The sequence below is a fragment of the Battus philenor genome, unplaced genomic scaffold, assembly GCF_028537555.1.
Source record: "Battus philenor isolate CCGP_79_NKW_IND1 unplaced genomic scaffold, ilBatPhil1.0.hap1 SCAF_7, whole genome shotgun sequence".
Classification (NCBI taxonomy): domain Eukaryota; kingdom Metazoa; phylum Arthropoda; class Insecta; order Lepidoptera; family Papilionidae; genus Battus; species Battus philenor.
The window spans coordinates 1-21,942 of record NW_027181737.1 but is presented as its reverse complement, the minus strand read 5'-3'; the positions used below and the strand labels follow the sequence as shown (position 1 = coordinate 21,942).

The window sequence follows — 21,942 nt, the reverse complement described above, 5'->3', positions numbered from 1 at the left end:
GTAGGTTTAGCGATTATAAGATCACAACTTGTCGCAATTCATGGCTTCCAATCTTAACCCAAGTTGGTATCATTTGGAGTACCTCATGGTTTACGTTTCGGCTGCCTTTCCTTATTGACCGTCTCATTTACTGACATCAAGCAAGTATTATATTTGCCGATAACTTAAACTGTACAGAATAATAAAGAAGAGTGTTTCACGTGCCATGAATTTAAATATTGGATAGAGATTTTTTCTGTCGTAATTTATGCGATTAAGTAAGAAGATATATAGGTGTTTAGCTTCTACTTGAATCTTTTTAATCTGTCGCCCGCGTGATGTTGATACAATGGATCATTTACGTAATTTATAGTACTTAATTTGCTGTGAATTTCTAAGTTCGTGTACTTGTACGTGTACATTAAAACATTTAATTTAGTATATGTGTTTGATATAGTCACTTCTAGTATGGTATACACGAAATTGCGATACGCTTTTGTTAACTTATTTGTTGTTTACCCGTGTTAGTGTAAGACATGATTTGGTAAATCTAATAAAAAAAAGAAAATTGTTTTTTTTTACATCTCTATTTTGTGGAGTGTGCTTAATATTTAGAGAATAATGTTTGAAAATCTAAATCCGAGTTGCCTATGCCACAGTGTCTCTGACGTTGTCAACGTCAAAATGTTATTAAAATAAGAGGCGTTTAATTTGTGTCTTTATTTAAGATTATATAGCGATATTAGATCAAGTTCAAGGGATAAGTTTATTATTTTTAACACACGAGTGAAATGAATAATACGGAGATAATGCATTTGTTTAAGTACATGCAGGCGCATGGTCATCTTTCGCTGTGGCTCCGGCGCAAGCGGACTATAGGTTGTGTGCAAGAGTTATTTGCATGTTTCTCTTCAGTACACGCGCCGGTTATCGCGCAGCGTGGCCGTCGAGGCGACTTGCGCGCGCGCTGACCGCGACGATGTCTACGATGGTAAGTAGACAGCCAACCTTATGTAAGACAGTTTCTTGGTGTTCCGCATGGCTGCAATACGTTTCATGTTTTCCATACTAGATATCGACAGTTAAAATATCAAAGTTGAGTTATTCTACTGTCTGCGTTTTGTATGATAATACCGATCTTAAAATATTCATATGAACTCAAGTTTTTTGTTCAAAACTTCATTATTACATTATCAGTATTTTATCTAGAGTTACTGTTATCTAGTGCAAAAGTGATTAGTATTATTTGTAACGATCAGATTTTTTAAAGTAACATAAGAATATTTGTTTTTATAACTAGTACGACATACAAATCACACCTTTGTACTACAGTAGCTGCAGTATCAGTATCTTATAGTTATGTTACATATAGCACAGTCCAACAGTGACAACAAAGCAGGGCAGTCTACGTGGTATGGTGGATGAGCTCTATGATGGAACTCCATTCTACAGCTTTAAAGGGATTCCATATGCTCAACCTCCGGTGGGCAAGCTGCGTTTCAAGGTAATAGCAGCAAGTTCTCTTGATGCATATGTTTATTCTTCTTTTACTGATATTACCTCACATGCTCACTACAATGCTTTTATGCCTTTATAGTGCAAAATTAGACTAATCAAGTGACTTCTGGAACAGAATATGGTTTACAGTCAATAACAAAATAAATCATTTTTGAAGATTCTGGTCAGGAGGTTTACTATTAATTTGCCAGCAACAAGGGCATGTTCATCTCGGCCAATATAGCATAACCAAATTGTGATGGATGTAAATACTTTGTTGCAAACTTATTTCTTTTTCAAGTCCTACCTGCTAGTTGTTTATATACCACTTAAGATAAATGTCACCATTGTTTTATTTTATTTTGAATAAAAATTATTTGAATAACAAAAACTGATTTTTGAACAGGAGGTTTGTCCTCTCAGATCAGAAGACATGATTTGATACCTTTATTTGTATACATTGTTTGTACAACTAAATTGAAATATAAAAAATAAATACTAATTGATATATAACAAGAATAAACAAACAATTAAGAATATTGTGTGCTAGCAATAATGAAATTGAAATAAACTACGGTGATTTCATTGTAGGTGTTACATGTACACCATGCATAGAGTTGGTCAAATAACAATTATCTAGTATTCTCTGCCTTGATGACCTCACATTCCAAAAAAATTATATATATGCTTATGATATTATAGATGAGACACAGAGCAAAGCACTTGTTGCACAAAATTTCATTGTTAACTGCAATATCAATCATTTATTTTTTTCAATCTGACAAACTGCAAAGAGTTTGTTTTCATCTTTAAGAATAATTTAAAACCTTAGATGATTAAAAATATTTCTAATAGATTCAGGTGTTACCTTGCGGAAGTCCATCCTAACTAAGAAAGGGACTAATATATTACTTATATATTAGTCCCTTTCTTAGTTAAAAATATTTCATCACAAACATAAAATTCCTCATGTTTAATTTGAGAAAGTTATCTTGTCAGTAATATTCACTCTTATGTGGTTCCAGGCGCCGCTGAAACCTCTGCCGTGGCAGGGGGTCTATAATGCTATCGAACATGGGCCAACATGTCCGCAGTTGGACCTATTCACTGGACAATACCAGGAAGGCAGCGAGGACTGCCTGTTTCTTAACATTTATACTAAGTCACTAGAGGGTAGGACCAAAGCGCCCGTCATGGTGTTCATCCACGGCGGTGCCTACATGTCCGGCTCGGGTGACGCCGACATGTACGGGCCGCGCCTTCTGCTGCAACACGGCGTCGTGCTCGTCACCTTCAACTACCGGCTGGAGCTGCTCGGGTTCCTGTGCCTGGACACTGCGGAGGTGCCAGGGAATGCAGGAATGAAAGACCAAGTGGCCGCGTTGCAGTGGGTTCGGGACAACATAGAACAGTTTGGAGGAGATCCAAACAATGTCACTTTGTTCGGAGAAAGCGCCGGTGCCACGTCAGTGACCTACCATACACTCTCGCCCATGTCCACCGGCCTGTTCCACCGCGCCATAGCGCAGAGCGGAGTGTGCGTGTCAGCGTGGGCACGCGGCACCGATGGCAAGCAGCGCGCGGTCAGAGCGGCTAGGTACCTGGGGAAAGAGACTGAAGACCCCGAGGAGCTGCTCGAGTTCTTGCAGAGTGTACCGGTCCACAAATTTCCTGGGATAACGTTCAAAACGATGACGGACGACGAGCGGCACCGCGGCCTGCCCATCCACTTCGCGCCGGTCCTCGAAAAACGGTTCGACGACACCGAAGTGTTCCTGGACGTCGACCCTGAAGAGCTGCTGTCGGCCAAAACGTTTCACCGAGTACCTCTGGTGGTGGGCTACAATTCTGCTGAAGGTCTCATGATGGCCAAGAACCAAGTGAAAAAAATTGACTTCATCAATAAACACCCATCATTTCTTCTACCGAGAGAGATCGCACGGAGCGTTACCCCGGCTGTTCTGCAAGCGCTCGGTGAGAGAGTGAAGAGGTTCTATGCGGGCGCCGGGGATATACGCGAGCAAGACATCGACCTGTTGGCCAAGATCAACTCTGACGTTCACTTCGTGTACGACTGCCACAAGTTCCGCCACCTGTACGGCGGCGCTGCGCTCATGTACCGGTTCGACTACGACACGGAGCTGAATGTGTTCAAGCGGACGCTGGGGTATGAGGCGCACCCGGGCGCCTGTCACGTCGACGAGCTCTTCTACCTGTTCGACAACGCCATGAATCGCGACGCGCTGGCGGCGAGCGCCGAACTGCGCCGCGCCGCGCGCGCCGTCACCGCGCTGTGGACCGACTTCGCCAAAACGGAGTGAGTTGAGCGGCTTGCCCTTCGCCAGCTTACGCGGGGCAGACTGGCCGCGCGATGTGACGTTTTCGTATGTCGCAGGGCTACGGGCGCCTGGGCGGCGGCGGAGCGCGGCGGCTGTCTGCACGTGCCGCCGCGCGCGCGACCCTGCTGCGGGGAGCGGGAGCGCGTGCGCTTCTGGAACGAGCTGCACCGCACGGCCGGCCTGCCCGCCATCGCCACCAGTCACCTGTAGCGTCGAGTCTGCGCCGTGAACAACCACTGGGACATGGACGGGGATGGGGATGGTATATATTTTATTATATGTAAATGCTTATATATATATGGTGTATTCAGTGATTCAAATCCTTTACCATGTAGAAATGTGACTATGCAAACGCCAGCTAAAGCCAGAGAGTTGCTACACTGCACAACAGCAATATAAAAACTACCTAAATATTGTGAATCCTTCAAAGGATATCAGTGCTGCTGCAGATCCAGTCCAAACTTCCACACTCACGAATGAATGCCAAAAAATTTAAAAACACACAAGTAAATGTGTCCTGTATGGTCACACTAACGTTTTCAAAACCCCACATTTGTCCACATGGCAAGCTTACGGCCTAGCATAAGCTGTGGCAACAACAAACTAGACTACAAAAACTTTTTTTTACTTCACACTCACACAACTCTATAACATATGCTGAAAATAAATAATTTATATGGGAGTAACAATCTTACAAGGGATAGCTTCTCTCCAACAAAATAAAACGAAACATTTTTCCCACACTAGAATAATGTTCACTTTAGCGATGCATCCAGACATAACTAGGATGAGTAGGTAAGCAGGTCTAACCAACAATGCGTTGAAAACTATGGTAATGACAATTAACACGGAAGAAAAGAAAAAGCATATAGAGATCTGTATCTATTTAAAGGAAATAATTAAATCCCAAAATTAAATGCCACAAGAAATTGTAACTGATACACAGACAAGGTGTTGGACAGTAGATAGTCAGAGGTTAGGTGCTTGTCCCCATGCACATTATTCTGGGGTAGTTCCAAAGCAGGTTCAGGCCAATAATGACATTGTTTTATCAATATTGAACTGAATTTGAACTGAAATGCCCGGTCTTTGTATTTTTAACTCAATTTTATAGAAATTTTGGCTAGTACCAATGGACCTCGAGCAGCTACTTTTCTACTATATTTCCGAATCTCAATAAAAATGTAAAGATTAGATCTGGTACACAAATTGATATTTTGAAATAAAACAGAATTAATTGGTTTATTATTAATTGTTTGCTCTATGTGTGGATGTCAAGAAAGTAGATTAGTCGTTAAGATGTGTGATGTAGCCACATAACTTTTTTGTTGCCTATTTACAGCACAAAGAACTGATTAATTCCCACCCATTTCATAAAGAAAATTTCTTTTTCAGAGTGGTAAAACCGAAAGTATTTTATTTTTTACTCTTGTTCTTATTCAAATATGTAACTATTACGCATTATTATTGAATATTGTTTGTATATAAATAGACAACAGCAGTAATTTAGTTATAAAATCAGCAGGCTTGGCTGGGTTTATTACAGAATAACGCACAAACTAAGCAAGAAGTTGTATGTATTTTCTAGGCCTTATTTTGCTAAATAAGCTGTCTGCAAAACGATGTAAACATCTGACATCCCTTCGGAGAAACATGAGGGACATCAAATGGTCATAGCGTCAGTTCTGGGCCAGGCTGCGGGGGAATTGCTGCTCACCAGAGCACCAGCTCAGACTCACAGAGTCCTTAAATCAACTCTTAGATAAAGTTAAACAATAGAATAAGATATATTCTTGTACAACTTTTCTTTAAGAAGAAGTCTTGGACTTGTGAAACTTGACTATTTAATTAACATATGGTGACTTGTGCAATAGCATTCATAAAACAGTCCTTTATTTTAATGGAAGGTGACACTTGATGGCACTTGATGAGTCAAAAGCAAATTATGAATGTTTGTCTTCAGTTTTATAAGAATAACCATAAACCTGTTTCTAGATATTTAATCTCCTTCTTTTAACGAGAACTTTTTACAACGGGGGAGGTAGGAAACGCCTTTGCTTGCAGTCTAGGAAATGTTTTGAGTATTACAGCCCACAGCCAAAATGTGTGATACAATTTTTTTTATTTTTCCCATTGCTGGTTACTTTCAAGAATGAGTAAGTATAGGGAAACTAAGTTCTAGCAAGATTTCAAAAAATTTAAATTTTTGAACAATTTTATGGAGCCTGTATGTATTTTTTAAATTTATTTTTGTACAGTGATACTGTTAAGTTCACTAAAATTTGAGAAATGATTTAGATTTTAGTGAACTTTACGTTAAATTATTGGCACAAGCTACGACGGCTGCAGGCGAGATCTACGGTTTGACATGTACCGATGCAGAGGATCCCAGCGGCTCGTCGACTAAACTATTCGTAACCTGCGTCTCATAATTCAACTTTTGTGACCGCAGGTTGTCACTCGTTTTTGACCGTCTCTTTATCTTCTAAACTATTTATTTCACTAAATTTAAAAAAAATTGTAAATACTCACTGAAAGCCCTAGCTGCCCATTGTTATTGGTATCGTCTTTGTATATTTTATGTTGTTATTTTTTTATGTCATATAAGTTCTGCGATCTCCACCCTCAACTGCGAATTTTTAATAATTAGAGATCTACTTGGCAGGCGGTGAGATCAGATACAGTATGGACTACAGTAGTGGCGCGTCTTTCGTTGGTTTTACTGTTTCTTTACCTCTGCCCCTTGTCCGTCGACCCGCATAGAAATGATCTGCCTGCGGATATGGTATCTAAGCGGGGTTCTCGGTGCAGTTTCGGACTAACGCCTTGCAGCGACCTCACCGGCGGCAGTCGGCACGTCGCGGCACGTCACGTGCGGTATTCGTCCAGCGCTACCATAACTCCGGCAACGTAAATAAATGCGACTTTCGAATACAAGGGTCATTTTATTTAGAGCATTTTGACAAGTATAAATATTATATTGTTCTTGAACAAAATCTGGCAGCTAAGAGAGCGTGTGTACATGAAAGTGTTTTATAAATATTTTTATTGAGTTCATTTTAAAGCGAGCGAGAATCTCTTAAAACTCCTAAATCTTAAGGCCCCAGCGGATATCTGCTCTGTGCGCTATGCAGACTGCCCACTGCCACTACAACTTGCCAATACGCTGCTTATGAAATAAAATAGATGTGCTCTGCCCCGCAGCGCGCGTGCACCTATTCTAGTTCACGAATCCTTCCGCTCCGTCAACTCGATCCCAATGAAGCTGCAAAACCCTTAGGGCTAACAGCACTAACATCATCAGAGAAAAAGCAAAAAAAACAGCGTGCACCTACTCACCTGCCAAAAGCCAGAGTTGGTCATATTTAGTATACATATCCGAGCTGATTAAAAAATTTTAACCTCTCAGACACTCACGAATTTCAGCGTCACAAATCTCGGCGGCGATTTGTATAGAAATGTTAACAATAACCAAGACCATCACTCAGGACTTTGTGCGCGTACTTCACCAATACTGTGACATGACTATATATTGTGACGTCATAGTTATAAAAATCACACAAATATGCCAGTACAATATTAATCAAATAAGATTAAACAACTTCTAATGAATTAAAATACTATGTACTGCAACTAATGAATACAAACCAACTGTGCTGTGTTACGAGGTACCGTGCCTGAGAGAGAGTGCGCTTGGTTACCGTACCCTGGTCCCTACTTTCATTTACTCGGGCATGCGCGCTGGTGGGAAAGTTATCGGGCGTGGGGCGCGGGGTGAGGTTCCGCGTAACCGCGTGGGTGTCGGGGGGGAGGAAGGCTTTGCATATGGCCGCTCTGCGCAATGACTGCCGTCTGCGATAGTATCAATAAGAAAAACAAATCATCGGCTCGTATGTTGTCAAACTAAGTAATAACAATATATATTTAATTTCAAATAAAACGTTTGGTTTCAACCCACTCATTTGCTATCGAGAGTTGCACCAGTTCGATAATAAATTTCACTTCTTCCAAGTATTTCGCTACTATCAGGACTGCTAGATCAGTCGAAAGTCAGATCCATAATTGAGCTCGCCTCGCCTCTTGTGAACGTGAGTTTATCGCCAGTATTAAGTAAGACGACGTCCAACAGTGACATCGCTTCCAGAAAATGGTAGCCTCTAGTATTAGTAGCTGTTGCGGCTGTTACTTATCTTATTGAAAACGCGAGGGTAAACGCCACTTCTCGTCCGGCACTCACCGAGTAAAGACCTATTGTAAAATCGTTAAAAGGAAATACAAAATTATGCATTATCTGGGTTTTTATTCAAATTTATAAGACCACATAGGTTCCCAAAGAAACCAACATTGGCGACCGTGACAGGAAGGCGTCTTACTTACGAGATTCCCAAGAAAATTCCGAAATAGCGAGTCAACGTCGTCCATCAGTGAAGAACGCGGCGGACTCTCGATCATAGCTGGGTGCAGTGGAGCAGCTAAAGCACCGCGCCACAGCATCGTCTAAATACAAAACCTACCATCCGATACCTACAATCCAATCTCCCACAAAATAACCATTCAATCTTTACTAATTGATTTTCTTTTAGTGTTCACTTGTATAAACAATAAATTAAATGTAAAATCTGTGGTTAGTCTGAAAATTACAATTTTAGTGATTACATGTCCATTCTACCGTCATTTTTCAATTGTTAGTTGTTCGTGTTATTGTGATATTGCTATTTTACGGTGAAAGTGCATTAAACCACGCCAAATTAAGAGCAAAACGCAACTAATTATTGAAAAATTCTATAAAATATACCTAAATACTTAGTTATTTTCAATCAAGTAACACTTGGCATTGTTTAACACTTTAACTGGATCATTGTTTAACTGGAAGGTAGACATGGGCAGTGCTCAATCCAGTGCATCCCTGTTAGTGCTAGCTTAACAACGAGATTGCCGAAACTATTCCAGGGCATCACAAAACATCCTGCGCCCGTTGCAACGCAGGGACCGGCTTCCCGTATCAGCCGCCGATATTGAGGAGCGTGAGAGTTTATTATAATAATATATAACCAACATAGTTATACATTATTTGCCAATTAGTTCAGGTATTCTGTTTAATTCTATATTTTCTTTTAATATTTTTCTATATTTCAAGGAGAAGGCATTCTAAGTCAATTCAATAACAAGCCTGATCCTATTGTAATAGAAGATGTCAATGTAAAGTCTCTCAAAGAATTAATAGCTAAGCGAATCTCGATCAAAGGTCAAATTACAAGTTATAAAAATTATTTAGATAAGTTACCCACAGCAAAAATCTAACTATCTTGGAAAAATCTGAGATGTCGCTTAAGTTAGCCAAGTTTGAGAGTCGCGTGAGACGACACATAGCTGGTGAACGCAACCGACACAAAGAGTGTGCGTCAGTGCGTGAGACGACACCTAGCTAGTGAACGCGACCGAGCCAGGGTCCTTCTCCGGGGCAATGATGTAAACTCTGCTGGCCGGTGCGCGGGCGCATTGGAAAGTTTGTTATAAAAAGAAAGATCTGCTGAACCAATAGCACGCTCCCACGACCCCACGCCACTTGAGATATACCGTTCCCCGCCAAGGTTGAACAATTTTTTGCTGTATTGCGATTTATTAGATGTTTCTTGAGTTTATATTTTTTGATTAAAATTTTATCTAAGATTTATGGGACGTTAACGTGCAATATTACAACGTTCATAAGTTAGATAACGAGCTTGATGAGAGATGTTGCATCGAGCAGGAAATAATTTCTGCCTTTGCCATAACGAAGCACAGGCTTGAAAGTTGATGACTTAGCTAGACGTGAATCCAAGGCAGTATATGAGTCCTTTTTATATCACATTCAGAGTCTAGGTTTCAAGTTACCAAAATGTTAAATGGCTCTATTCAGCGGTGATTATTTTCATTGTCTTTAATTTAAGGAGACTTTCACAAACTTATTTGTTGACAATAATGGCATATCTGTAGTACAAAAATTTCATTCTTTACTCTCATATTAAAAGGGCGACGCAGATCATATTGTTACAAATTTAGAAGTTTCACCCGAAAACTTTGAAGAAGCTTGGACGCTATTATGTAAGCGTTACAATACAAGATTGCTCATTAACCAACATTTAAAATCAATCTTTGACATTCAATCTATCTCCCTATTCCGTTTCTGGTGGACCACTGCACGAAAAATGTTCGTGCTTTAAACAGCTTAAGTCAACCTACTGATCAGTGGGACGCTGTTTTAATTTTTATGTTAACTCACAATGTGTTATTTCACTACTTGAACGTTTAGAAGCGGCCAGCTAGTGCACGAGCGGCAGGAATCAAACGCGAGCGCCCCATGGGCGCGTTTTTTAAAACATTTTGTTTCTTCTGGAAGAATACCTTATTTCACGAGTTGAACGTTAAGAAACGGCCAGCTTGTGCAGTGGCGGCGGTTATCAAACGCTCACGCGCTATTGACGCGTTTTTTTGTTTTTAATTTTGTTTTAACCGTTAAAAAACCTAATTTCACGAGATTAAAGTTTAGAAACAGACAGCCAGTGCATGGGCGGCAGTTATAAAACGCGAGTGCCCTATGGGCGCGTTTTTTTGACATTTGGCTTCAACTAGAAATAAACGTCATTTCGCGAGTTGAACGTTTCTACTGGTAGGGTGGGTAGGTAGGTAGGTAGGTAGGTAGGTAGGTTTTTTTTTTTTTTTTATAGAGGTTTAAAAATACGTTTACGTATCATAGGGCCTGATGTTGGTGCCCCGTATGTCGGACTCGATCTAGATCAATACCGACTAAAAACAATCCTCTCTCTTCGGTATCCCTGGTCCCCACGGCATGGCCGTTAGGCATTACTTCGCGGGGGGGATTTAGCCGCAGCTTTCTCTGATAGAGTGGCTGTTCAGGCCAACTTCCTCCGCTCTTGCTCTATTTTACGCAACTCCTTTAGCACCGTCGTACAGTACGCGCTCGTAAGTTCCCAGGCCGAAGGCGAGGATAGCATTGTAGCTATCAGAGTTTCAGGATAGATTTTGCATCCTACACCTTCTTCCCAAGACCTCCTGGCTTCGTTAAATCGGGGGCAGACGAAAAAGACATGCTCTGCATCTTCAATCATTCCGACACAATTAGGACAGTCAGGGGAATCTTCGTATTTGAACCTATGGAGATACGCTCGATAACAGCCGTGGCCGGATATCATCTGAGTCAGGTAGTAGTTCAACTCTCCATGATCTCGGTTCACCCATGACTCTAGGTTTGGTATAAGCTTACGCGTCCATTTTCCTTTCGTCGACTTATCCCAGGTCGATTGCCACTGTTGCAAGCTTTTCAGTCTTCCCCGAATTCTAAGTTCAGCTGAAGTTGGGTCTGATATGCTTTTTTTGCTACGGTACAGATCAGTTCTTTCGTCTGCAAGAAGCGCAACAGGAACCATACCTGCTATCACGCATGCTGCATCCTCCGATACTGTACGAAAGGCGCTAGCTACCCGTAGAGTGCTGACTCTATAAACAGAGGCGATTTTCCGTCGGGACTCCTGTTTGCTCAGTGCGTCGGACCATATGGGTACTCCGTACATAAGCACTGACGTAGTCACCGACGCTAATAACTTCCTTCTGTTTTGCTTGGGACCTCCGACATTAGGCATGAGTCGGCAAAGTTTAGCTGTCACCAGAGACGCTTTCGCTGCTGCTCTCTCAGCCTGATCTTTAAAGTATAGCCTATGGTCGATCATTACTCCTAGGTACCGTATAGCTGGTTGAGTTGCGATTTCACAGCTGCCGACATTGAGTGTGATGGTCTCCGCAACTCTCCTGCCAGTAATGAGCACTGCTTCCGTCTTCTGCTCAGCCAGTTCTAGTCCGACTGACCTCATCCACAGGGTGATTACTTGGAAGGATCTTTCAAATGCCCACTTCACTTCCTCCACGTGTTTCGCTACTATAACGACTGCTAGATCATCAGCGAATGCGACGAGTTTAGTTTCGCTGGGTAGATGTTTCTTTAGGAGTCCATCGTACATAGCGTTCCACAAAAGTGGCCCTAGTACTGACCCCTGTGGGACGCCTCCGGTGACTTTGTACTCCTCCGTCCCGATTTCCGTAGTGTATATGAGGACCCTATCAGAGAAGTAACTAGCGACTATTTTACGTAGGTATAGAGGTACATTCAGTGAGCTAAGTGCCCCCATGATGACCTCCCATTTTGCTGAGTTAAAGGCGTTTTTAATGTCCAAGGTGGCAACCAGGCAGTATTTTATCGAGCCTCTCTTCCATCTTTTCCCAGACACTGCTAGTTTTGCTATATTGACTACTTGCTCTATAGCGTCCAGCGTAGACCGGCCTTTTCTGAACCCATACTGTGAGTTAGCTAGGTGGGGTTCAACTGCTGCTTCGATCCTGCTGTGGATAATACGTTCTAGTATTTTCCCCGCAGTATCCAGCATACAGAGGGGCCGGTATGACGATGGCTCGTCTGGTGGCTTCTTACCTTTAGGGAGAAGTACCAGTCTCTGTCGTTTCCACGCGGTAGGAAAGGTGCCTTCCAGTAAGCAGCTATTGTAGGCCTCCAAGAAGACTCCTGGTGTTGCTACAACAGCTTGCTTAAGAGCTACGTTGGGGATCCCATCCGGTCCCGGAGCTTTGTTGTTTCCAACCCTACCGCATGCTACCATTAGCTCCTTCTCGGTAATAGGGGGGATTTCATTCGGATCCACAATCCCTAGTTGAAAGGAGGATTTTGGTTGCGTGGGGAACAGAGCTCTGACAATTCTTCCTAGTAGAATAGGACAAGTGGGCGTTGTATTCTCATGTCTCAGTTGTTTAACTACAACCTGGTACGGCTTGCCCCATGGATTCTTTTCAACCTCTTCCAACAATATTTTCCACGCGTTTCTCTTGCTCTCTTTAATGGATTTATTTAATTTTAATCGCGCTTCCTTATATTTGTCGTAGAGCTGCTCGAATTGTGGTGTTTTCCGAGCCCGTTGGGAGGTTCTACGCGCCTTAACACATATTTTCCTAAGCTCAGCAATGTTATCATTCCACCAGTACACCGGTGGGGTTCGGTTGTTGTTGCGTCGCCTTGGCATTGTTGCATCGCAGGCCTCGGTCAGCCTCCTTATGATTTCAGCCGCCTTTTCACTGGCACTTTTGGAAAGCAGTGGTCGATCCTCGAGTGCTATCTTGAACAGGCCGGGATCATACATGCTAGTCCTCCAACCCACTGAGCCAGTTCTTGTGTGTGGTACTCTATTTGTATTTGGCTTACATGATACCTCCCAGTATATGGCACAGTGGTCGCTAGCGGTGTAAGTATCCGAGATCTCCCAACTGTTATTTCCTCTTGCCAGTGTACTGCTGACGAAAGTCAGATCCACAATTGAGCTCGCCTCGCCTCTTGTGAACGTGGGTTTATCACCTGTATTAAGTAAGGCGACGTCCAACAGTGACATCGCTTCCAGAAGCTGGCAACCTCTAGTGTTAGTAGCTTTACTACCCCAGTCCACTGCCCAAGCGTTAAAATCTCCAGCTATAGCTACCGGGGAGTACATTCGGGCATCCTCCACTAATTTGGCCAGGAACCGGACGAACTCGTCGTGTGTTAGGCTAGGTGGTGCATAGCAACTGTAGAAATGTACTCCATTAAATTTGGCTCTTACAAATCCAGAACAATTATTTTGATTACCCTGGAGAGGTTTAGTGCCACATGCCCAGATGACAGCTTTTCCTTCCTTATCGGTGATCCAGTTTAGGCCACTGATGTGCTTATAAGGTTCCGAAATTAGTACTATGTCTAATTTTAGCTCCCGTACAGTCTGCATGAGTAGGTCTTGGGCAACCTCACAATGATTAAGATTAATTTGTAGTACCTTGATCATTTTTGAGGCTGTCTTAACATCTGAAGTGCTTTTTTAAATACAGGGCAATGACCACATCCTGCAATGTGAGCACAGTCTTCGGAATTCCCAATGTCAACACAGAGGACACATCGGGCTTCCTTACCGCACTCTTTGGCTTTGTGGCCTATTTCCCCACATTTGATGCAGCTCTTCGATCTGTCATGTTTGTTGCTGCATTTGTTTGCAACGTGACCATAGTGCCAGCACCTGAAGCATTTTATAGGCCTTTGAGTAGCTCTTATTCTACAATTGACCCAACCTATCTTGATGTTTTGCCGCTCTGTTAAGGTTCTTGCCAGTTCTGCTGCTACTCTAACAGAAGCCGTAAGTGTTCCTCCGTATGCTTTGCGAAGGGACTTGACACAGTGTTCAGAAATTTGGCTTCCTCCGCCAGTTATTTTCTGTAGGGCTTCTACGATTTCAGGCACCGTCGTGGTTTCGTCCAGGTCCCTAATCTCTAATTCCTGTTCAGGTACTTTGCATACTACCGTAGCATCTTTTCCAAGAACTGTGGAAATGGTGTTTCTTATCTCCTGCGTTTTATCTTTTTGATTTTTCGCTAGGATAAGAAGCATATCGCCCGTAGCCGTCCTTCTAATTTTATCAACACATTTGCCTATATGATCCGCGGAAGCATCTTTTTTGACCCGCTTAAGGATCTCGGCGTACTGATCCTTCTGGCTTGGGCGAATGATAAGAGCACTCGGACGCGTTGCTACTTTCTTCTTGGGTTGCTTTTTCTTTTTTACCTCTTTCCACTCCGAGTGATCGTGTGGAAGTGGCGGCTTTGGCTTCAGCTCTGGCCTTACCGTAACTGCTAAGACCGTTATATTAGCTTTTCGCAGTTTCGGTGCCTGGCTGATCTCCAAGGGTGAAAAGCGTTCCGTCCTTTTGACTTTTCGCGTTTTTCGGCTCTTCGGTGTTGCCGATTTGCTTTCTTCTTCGGTTTCTTTTACAGTCGTGTCCGAATACAATCTGTAAAGAGACGGTGACGTTTGCACTTCTCCTACAGATGTGGTAGCGTTTGATTTTCCGACGCTTCCAATTTCCCTGGTGATCTTTGCAAACGATGTACCTAGCGCGGCCACATGTTTGCGGATCTCTCCATGAACGTTTAATTTGCCCTTTATGTACTCCGCCAGGGCAGTGATTGTATTTTCGTGGAGCTGTAATGCCTTCTTCAGCTCCATATTACTTTCATTTTCGTTTGTTTTTTTGATTAATTTATCCATGCTGTTCCCACGAGAACCTAGGGAAATATACAGTCCGCTTCGGCAGAGCCCCGGTTACCGAAGTAAGGCCACTTAAGTACGCCTGAGGTGGGACCTGGTACCCTCAGGGGAGCGCTTGCGACGACCATTCCCTGTCGCCTTCCAGTCCTGGGCACGCTAGACCACTGACATCGGGTTGTGTTTTGTCCGCGAGGGCTATTTTATTTCACCCCTACCCTGTTTCGCAAATTGCGACTCTCGGGCTTTCCCCTATCCGCAACCTTGGGGACGCGCCACGTAGCAGTACACCTCAGCCCGTGGAGGTAGGTAGGTAGGTAGGTAGGTAGGTAGGTAGGTAGGTAGGTAGGTAGGTAGGTAGGTAGGTAGGTAGGTAGGTAGGTAGGTAGGTAGGTAGGTAGGTAGGTAGGTAGGTAGGTAGGTAGGTAGGTAGGTAGGTAGGTAGGTAGGTAGGTAGGTAGGTAGGTAGGTAGGTAGGTAGGTAGGTAGGTAGGTAGGTAGGTAGGTAGGTAGGTAGGTAGGTAGGTAGGTAGGTAGGTAGGTAGGTAGGTAGGTAGGTAGGTAGGTAGGTAGGTAGGTAGGTAGGTAGGTAGGTAGGTAGGTAGGTAGGTAGGTAGGTAGGTAGGTAGGTAGGTAGGTAGGTAGGTAGGTAGGTAGGTAGGTAGGTAGGTAGGTAGGTAGGTAGGTAGGTAGGTAGGTAGGTAGGTAGGTAGGTAGGTAGGTAGGTAGGTAGGTAGGTAGGTAGGTAGGTAGGTAGGTAGGTAGGTAGGTAGGTAGGTAGGTAGGTAGGTAGGTAGGTAGGTAGGTAGGTAGGTAGGTAGGTAGGTAGGTAGGTAGGTAGGTAGGTAGGTAGGTAGGTAGGTAGGTAGGTAGGTAGGTAGGTAGGTAGGTAGGTAGGTAGGTAGGTAGGTAGGTAGGTAGGTAGGTAGGTAGGTAGGTAGGTAGGTAGGTAGGTAGGTAGGTAGGTAGGTAGGTAGGTAGGTAGGTAGGTAGGTAGGTAGGTAGGTAGGTAGGTAGGTAGGTAGGTAGGTAGGTAGGTAGGTAGGTAGGTAGGTAGGTAGGTAGGTAGGTAGGTAGGTAGGTAGGTAGGTAGGTAGGTAGGTAGGTAGGTAGGTAGGTAGGTAGGTAGGTAGGTAGGTAGGTAGGTAGGTAGGTAGGTAGGTAGGTAGGTAGGTAGGTAGGTAGGTAGGTAGGTAGGTAGGTAGGTAGGTAGGTAGGTAGGTAGGTAGGTAGGTAGGTAGGTAGGTAGGTAGGTAGGTAGGTAGGTAGGTAGGTAGGTAGGTAGGTAGGTAGGTAGGTAGGTAGGTAGGTAGGTAGGTAGGTAGGTAGGTAGGTAGGTAGGTAGGTAGGTAGGTAGGTAGGTAGGTAGGTAGGTAGGTAGGTAGGTAGGTAGGTAGGTAGGTAGGTAGGTAGGTAGGTAGGTAGGTAGGTAGGTAGGTAGGTAGGTAGGTAGGTAGGTAGGTAGGTAGGTAGGTAGGTAGGTAGGTAGGTAGGTAGGTAGGTAGGTAGGTAGGTAGGTAGGTAGGTAGGTAGGTAGGTAGGTAGGTAGGTAGGTAGGTAGGTAGGTAGGTAGGTAGGTAGGTAGGTAGGTAGGTAGGTAGGTAGGTAGGTAGGTAGGTAGGTAGGTAGGTAGGTAGGTAGGTAGGTAGGTAGGTAGGTAGGTAGGTAGGTAGGTAGGTAGGTAGGTAGGTAGGTAGGTAGGTAGGTAGGTAGGTAGGTAGGTAGGTAGGTAGGTAGGTAGGTAGGTAGGTAGGTAGGTAGGTAGGTAGGTAGGTAGGTAGGTAGGTAGGTAGGTAGGTAGGTAGGTAGGTAGGTAGGTAGGTAGGTAGGTAGGTAGGTAGGTAGGTAGGTAGGTAGGTAGGTAGGTAGGTAGGTAGGTAGGTAGGTAGGTAGGTAGGTAGGTAGGTAGGTAGGTAGGTAGGTAGGTAGGTAGGTAGGTAGGTAGGTAGGTAGGTAGGTAGGTAGGTAGGTAGGTAGGTAGGTAGGTAGGTAGGTAGGTAGGTAGGTAGGTAGGTAGGTAGGTAGGTAGGTAGGTAGGTAGGTAGGTAGGTAGGTAGGTAGGTAGGTAGGTAGGTAGGTAGGTAGGTAGGTAGGTAGGTAGGTAGGTAGGTAGGTAGGTAGGTAGGTAGGTAGGTAGGTAGGTAGGTAGGTAGGTAGGTAGGTAGGTAGGTAGGTAGGTAGGTAGGTAGGTAGGTAGGTAGGTAGGTAGGTAGGTAGGTAGGTAGGTAGGTAGGTAGGTAGGTAGGTAGGTAGGTAGGTAGGTAGGTAGGTAGGTAGGTAGGTAGGTAGGTAGGTAGGTAGGTAGGTAGGTAGGTAGTAGTAGGTAGGTAGGTAGGTAGGTAGGTAGGTAGGTAGGTAGGTAGGTAGGTAGGTAGGTAGGTAGGTAGGTAGGTAGGTAGGTAGGTAGGTAGGTAGGTAGGTAGGTAGGTAGGTAGGTAGGTAGGTAGGTAGGTAGGTAGGTAGGTAGGTAGGTAGGTAGGTAGGTAGGTAGGTAGGTAGGTAGGTAGGTAGGTAGGTAGGTAGGTAGGTAGGTAGGTAGGTAGGTAGGTAGGTAGGTAGGTAGGTAGGTAGGTAGGTAGGTAGGTAGGTAGGTAGGTAGGTAGGTAGTAGGTAGGTAGGTAGGTAGGTAGGTAGGTAGGTAGGTAGGTAGGTAGGTAGGTAGGTAGGTAGGTAGGTAGTAGGTAGGTAGGTAGGTAGGTAGGTAGGTAGGTAGGTAGGTAGGTAGGTAGGTAGGTAGGTAGGTAGGTAGGTAGGTAGGTAGGTAGGTAGGTAGGTAGGTAGGTAGGTAGGTAGGTAGGTAGGTAGGTAGGTAGGTAGGTAGGTAGGTAGGTAGGTAGGTAGGTAGGTAGGTAGGTAGGTAGGTAGGTAGGTAGGTAGGTAGGTAGGTAGGTAGGTAGGTAGGTAGGTAGGTAGGTAGGTAGGTAGGTAGGTAGGTAGGTAGGTAGGTAGGTAGGTAGGTAGGTAGGTAGGTAGGTAGGTAGGTAGGTAGGTAGGTAGGTAGTAGGTAGGTAGGTAGGTAGGTAGGTAGGTAGGTAGGTAGGTAGGTAGGTAGGTAGGTAGGTAGGTAGGTAGGTAGGTAGGTAGGTAGGTAGGTAGGTAGGTAGGTAGGTAGGTAGGTAGGTAGGTAGGTAGGTAGGTAGGTAGGTAGGTAGGTAGGTAGGGTAGGTAGGTAGGTAGGTGGTAGGTAGGTAGGTAGGTAGGTAGGTAGGTAGGTAGGTAGGTAGGTAGGTAGGTAGGTAGGTAGGTAGGTAGTAGGTAGGTAGGTAGGTAGGTAGGTAGGTAGGTAGGTAGGTAGGTAGGTAGGTAGGTAGGTAGGTAGGTAGGTAGGTAGGTAGGTAGGTAGGTAGGTAGGTAGGTAGGTAGGTAGGTAGGAGGTAGGTAGGTAGGTAGGTAGGTAGGTAGGTAGGTAGGTAGGTAGGTAGGTAGGTAGGTAGGTAGGTAGGTAGGTAGGTAGGTAGGTAGGTAGGTAGGTAGGTGGAGGTAGGTAGGTAGGTAGGTAGGTAGGTAGGTAGGTAGGTAGGTAGGTAGGTAGGTAGGTAGGTAGGTAGGTAGGTAGGTAGGTAGGTAGGTAGGTAGGTAGGTAGGTAGGTAGGTAGGTAGGTAGGTAGGTAGGTAGGTAGGTAGGTTAGGTAGGTAGGTAGGTAGGTAGGTAGGTAGGTAGGTAGGTAGGTAGGTAGGTAGGTAGGTAGGTAGGTAGGTAGGTAGGTAGGTAGGTAGGTAGGTAGGTAGGTAGGTAGGTAGGTAGGTAGGTAGGTAGGTAGGTAGGTAGGTAGGTAGGTAGGTAGGTAGGTAGGTAGGTAGGTAGGTAGGTAGGAGGTAGGTAGGTAGGTAGGTAGGTAGGTAGGTAGGTAGGTAGGTAGGTAGGTAGGTAGGTAGGTAGGTAGGTAGGTAGGTAGGTAGGTAGGTAGGTAGGTAGGTAGGTAGGTAGGTTGGTAGGTAGGTAGGTAGGTAGGTAGGTAGGTAGGTAGGTAGGTAGGTAGGTAGGTAGGTAGGTAGGTAGGTAGGTAGGTAGGTAGGTAGGTAGGTAGGTAGGTAGGTAGGTGGTAGGTAGGTAGGTAGGTAGGTAGGTAGGTAGGTAGGTAGGTAGGTAGGTAGGTAGGTAGGTAGGTAGGTAGGTAGGTAGGTAGGTAGGTAGGTAGGTAGGTAGGTAGGTAGGTAGGTAGGTAGGTAGGTAGGTAGGTAGGTAGGTAGGTAGGTAGGTAGGTAGGTAGGTAGGTAGGTAGGTAGGTAGGTAGGTAGGTAGGTAGGTAGGTAGGTAGGTAGGTAGGTAGGTAGGTAGGGTAGGTAGGTAGGTAGGTAGGTAGGTAGGTAGGTAGGTAGGTAGGTAGGTAGGTAGGTAGGTAGGTAGGTAGGTAGGTAGGTAGGTAGGTAGGTAGGTAGGTAGGTAGGTAGGTAGGTAGGTAGGTAGGTAGGTAGGTAGGTTGGTAGGTAGGTAGGTAGGTAGGTAGGTAGGTAGGTAGGTAGGTAGGTAGGTAGGTAGGTAGGTAGGTAGGTAGGTAGGTAGGTAGGTAGGTAGGTAGGTAGGTAGGTAGGTAGGTAGGTAGGTAGGTGGTAGGTAGGTAGGTAGGTAGGTAGGTAGGTAGGTAGGTAGGTAGGTAGGTAGGTAGGTAGGTAGGTAGGTAGGTAGGTAGGTAGGTAGGTAGGTAGGTAGGTAGGTAGGTAGGTAGGTAGGTAGGTAGGTAGGTAGGTAGGTAGGTAGGTAGGTAGGTAGGTAGGTAGGTAGGTAGGTAGGTAGGTAGGTAGGTAGGTAGGTAGGTAGGTAGGTAGGTAGGTAGGTAGGTAGGTAGGTAGGTAGGTAGGTAGGTAGGTAGGTAGGTAGGTAGGTAGGTAGGTAGGTAGGTAGGTAGGTAGTAGGTAGGTAGGTAGGTAGGGTAGGTAGGTAGGTAGGTAGGTAGGTAGGTAGGTAGGTAGGTAGGTAGGTAGGTAGGTAGGTAGGTAGGTAGGTAGGTAGGTAGGTAGGTAGGTAGGTAGGTAGGTGGTAGGTAGGTAGGTAGGTAGGTAGGTAGGTAGGTAGGTAGGTAGGTAGGTAGGTAGGTAGGTAGGTAGGTAGGTAGGTAGGTAGGTAGGTAGGTAGGTAGGTAGGTAGGTAGGTAGGTAGGTAGGTAGGTAGGTAGGTAGGTAGGTAGGTAGGTAGGTAGGTAGGTAGGTAGGTAGGTAGGTAGGTAGGTAGGTAGGTAGGTAGGTAGGTAGGTAGGTAGGTAGGTAGGGTAGGTAGGTAGGTAGGTAGGTAGGTAGGTAGGTAGGTAGGTAGGTAGGTAGGTAGGTAGGTAGGTAGGTAGGTAGGTAGGTAGGTAGGTAGGTAGGTAGGTAGGTAGGTAGGTAGGTAGGTAGGTAGGTAGGTAGGTAGGTAGGTAGGTAGGTAGGTAGGTAGGTAGGTAGGTAGGTAGGTAGGTAGGTAGGTAGGTAGGTAGGTAGGTAGGGTAGGTAGGTAGGTAGGTAGGTAGGTAGGTAGGTAGGTAGGTAGGTAGGTAGGTAGGTAGGTAGGTAGGTAGGTAGGTAGGAGGTAGGTAGGTAGGTAGGTAGGTAGGTAGGTAGGTAGGTAGGTAGGTAGGTAGGTAGGTAGGTAGGTAGGTAGGTAGGTAGGTAGGTAGGTAGGTAGGTAGGTAGGTAGGTAGGTAGGTAGGTAGGTAGGTAGGTAGGTAGGTAGGTAGGTAGGTAGGTAGGTAGGTAGGTAGGTAGGTAGGTAGGTAGGTAGGTAGGTAGGTAGGTAGGTAGGTAGGTAGGTAGGTAGGTAGGTAGGTAGGTAGGTAGGTAGGTAGGTAGGTAGGTAGGTAGGTAGGTAGGTAGGTAGGTAGGTAGGTAGGTAGGTAGGTAGGTAGGTAGGTAGGTAGGTAGGTAGGTAGGTAGGTAGGTAGGTAGGTAGGTAGGTAGGTAGGTAGGTAGGTAGGTAGGTAGGTAGGTAGGTAGGTAGGTAGGTAGGTAGGTAGGTAGGTAGGTAGGTAGGTAGGTAGGTAGGTAGGTAGGTAGGTAGGTAGGTAGGTAGGTAGGTAGGTAGGTAGGTAGGTAGGTAGGTAGGTAGGTAGGTAGGTAGGTAGGTAGGTAGGTAGGTAGGTAGGTAGGTAGGTAGGTAGGTAGGTAGGTAGGTAGGTAGGTAGGTAGGTAGGTAGGTAGGTAGGTAGGTAGGTAGGTAGGTAGGTAGGTAGGTAGGTAGGTAGGTAGGTAGGGTAGGTAGGTAGGTAGGTAGGTAGGTAGGTAGGTAGGTAGGTAGGTAGGTAGGTTAGGTAGGTAGGTAGGTAGGTAGGTAGGTAGGTAGGTAGGTAGGTAGGTAGGTAGGTAGGTAGGTAGGTAGGTAGGTAGGTAGGTAGGTAGGTAGGTAGGTAGGTAGGTAGGTAGGTAGGTAGGTAGGTAGGTAGGTAGGTAGGTAGGTAGGTAGGTAGGTAGGTAGGTAGGTAGGTAGGTAGGTAGGTAGGTAGGTAGGTAGGTAGGTAGGTAGGTAGGTAGGTAGGTAGGTAGGTAGGTAGGTAGGTAGGTAGGTAGGTAGGTAGGTAGGTAGGTAGGTAGGTAGGTAGGTAGGTAGGTAGGTAGGTAGGTAGGTAGGTAGGTAGGTAGGTAGGTAGGTAGGTAGGTAGGTAGGTAGGTAGGTAGGTAGGTAGGTAGGTAGGTAGGGTAGGTAGGTAGGTAGGTAGGTAGGTAGGTAGGTAGGTAGGTAGGTAGGTAGGTAGGTAGGTAGGTAGGTAGGTAGGTAGGTAGGTAGGTAGGTAGGTAGGTGGTAGGTAGGTAGGTAGGTAGGTAGGTAGGTAGGTAGGTAGGTAGGAGGTAGGTAGGTAGGTAGGTAGGTAGGTAGGTAGGTAGGTAGGTAGGTAGGTAGGTAGGTAGGTAGGTAGGTAGGTAGGTAGGTAGGTAGGTAGGTAGGTAGGTAGGTAGGTAGGTAGGTAGGTAGGTAGGTAGGTAGGTAGGTAGGTAGGTAGGTAGGTAGGTGGTAGGTAGGTAGGTAGGGTAGGTAGGTAGGTAGGTAGGTAGGTAGGTAGGTAGGTAGGTAGGTAGGTAGGTAGGTAGGTAGGTAGG

At 45.0% G+C, this 21,942-nt stretch overlaps 1 protein-coding gene across 8 annotated transcripts; it reads left to right on the top strand.

Moving 5' to 3' along the window:
* The first annotated feature begins 334 nt into the window (after positions 1–334).
* On the top strand, positions 335–6,747 carry LOC137931315 (juvenile hormone esterase-like). Of its 8 annotated transcripts, none has more exons than XM_068774769.1 (5): positions 335–389; positions 804–970; positions 1,352–1,483; positions 2,502–3,793; positions 3,872–6,097. In XM_068774769.1, the coding sequence occupies exons 2-5, from the start codon at positions 881–883 to the stop codon at positions 4,023–4,025; spliced, it is 1,668 nt and encodes a 555-aa protein (XP_068630870.1). In that variant the 5' UTR covers positions 335–389; positions 804–880; the 3' UTR covers positions 4,026–6,097. The 8 variants fall into 8 exon arrangements, 5 of the variants coding, with proteins under 5 accessions (XP_068630870.1, XP_068630874.1, XP_068630871.1 ...); XM_068774773.1 differs by having other exon boundaries at positions 340–389; positions 895–970; XM_068774770.1 differs by lacking the exon at positions 335–389 and adding an exon at positions 432–450.
* The last annotated feature ends 15,195 nt before the right edge of the window (positions 6,748–21,942 follow it).

Excerpts from the sequence above, each read along its gene's own strand:
- LOC137931315 (XM_068774769.1), top strand. The coding sequence starts at position 881 with ATGTTTCTCTTCAGTACACGCGCCGGTTATCGCGCAGCGTGGCCGTCG. Across the intron at positions 971-1,351 it reads CCGCGACGATGTCTACGATG|CACAGTCCAACAGTGACAAC; the intron begins GTAAGTAGACAG and ends TGTTACATATAG. Across the intron at positions 3,794-3,871 it reads ACCGACTTCGCCAAAACGGA|GGCTACGGGCGCCTGGGCGG; the intron begins GTGAGTTGAGCG and ends CGTATGTCGCAG.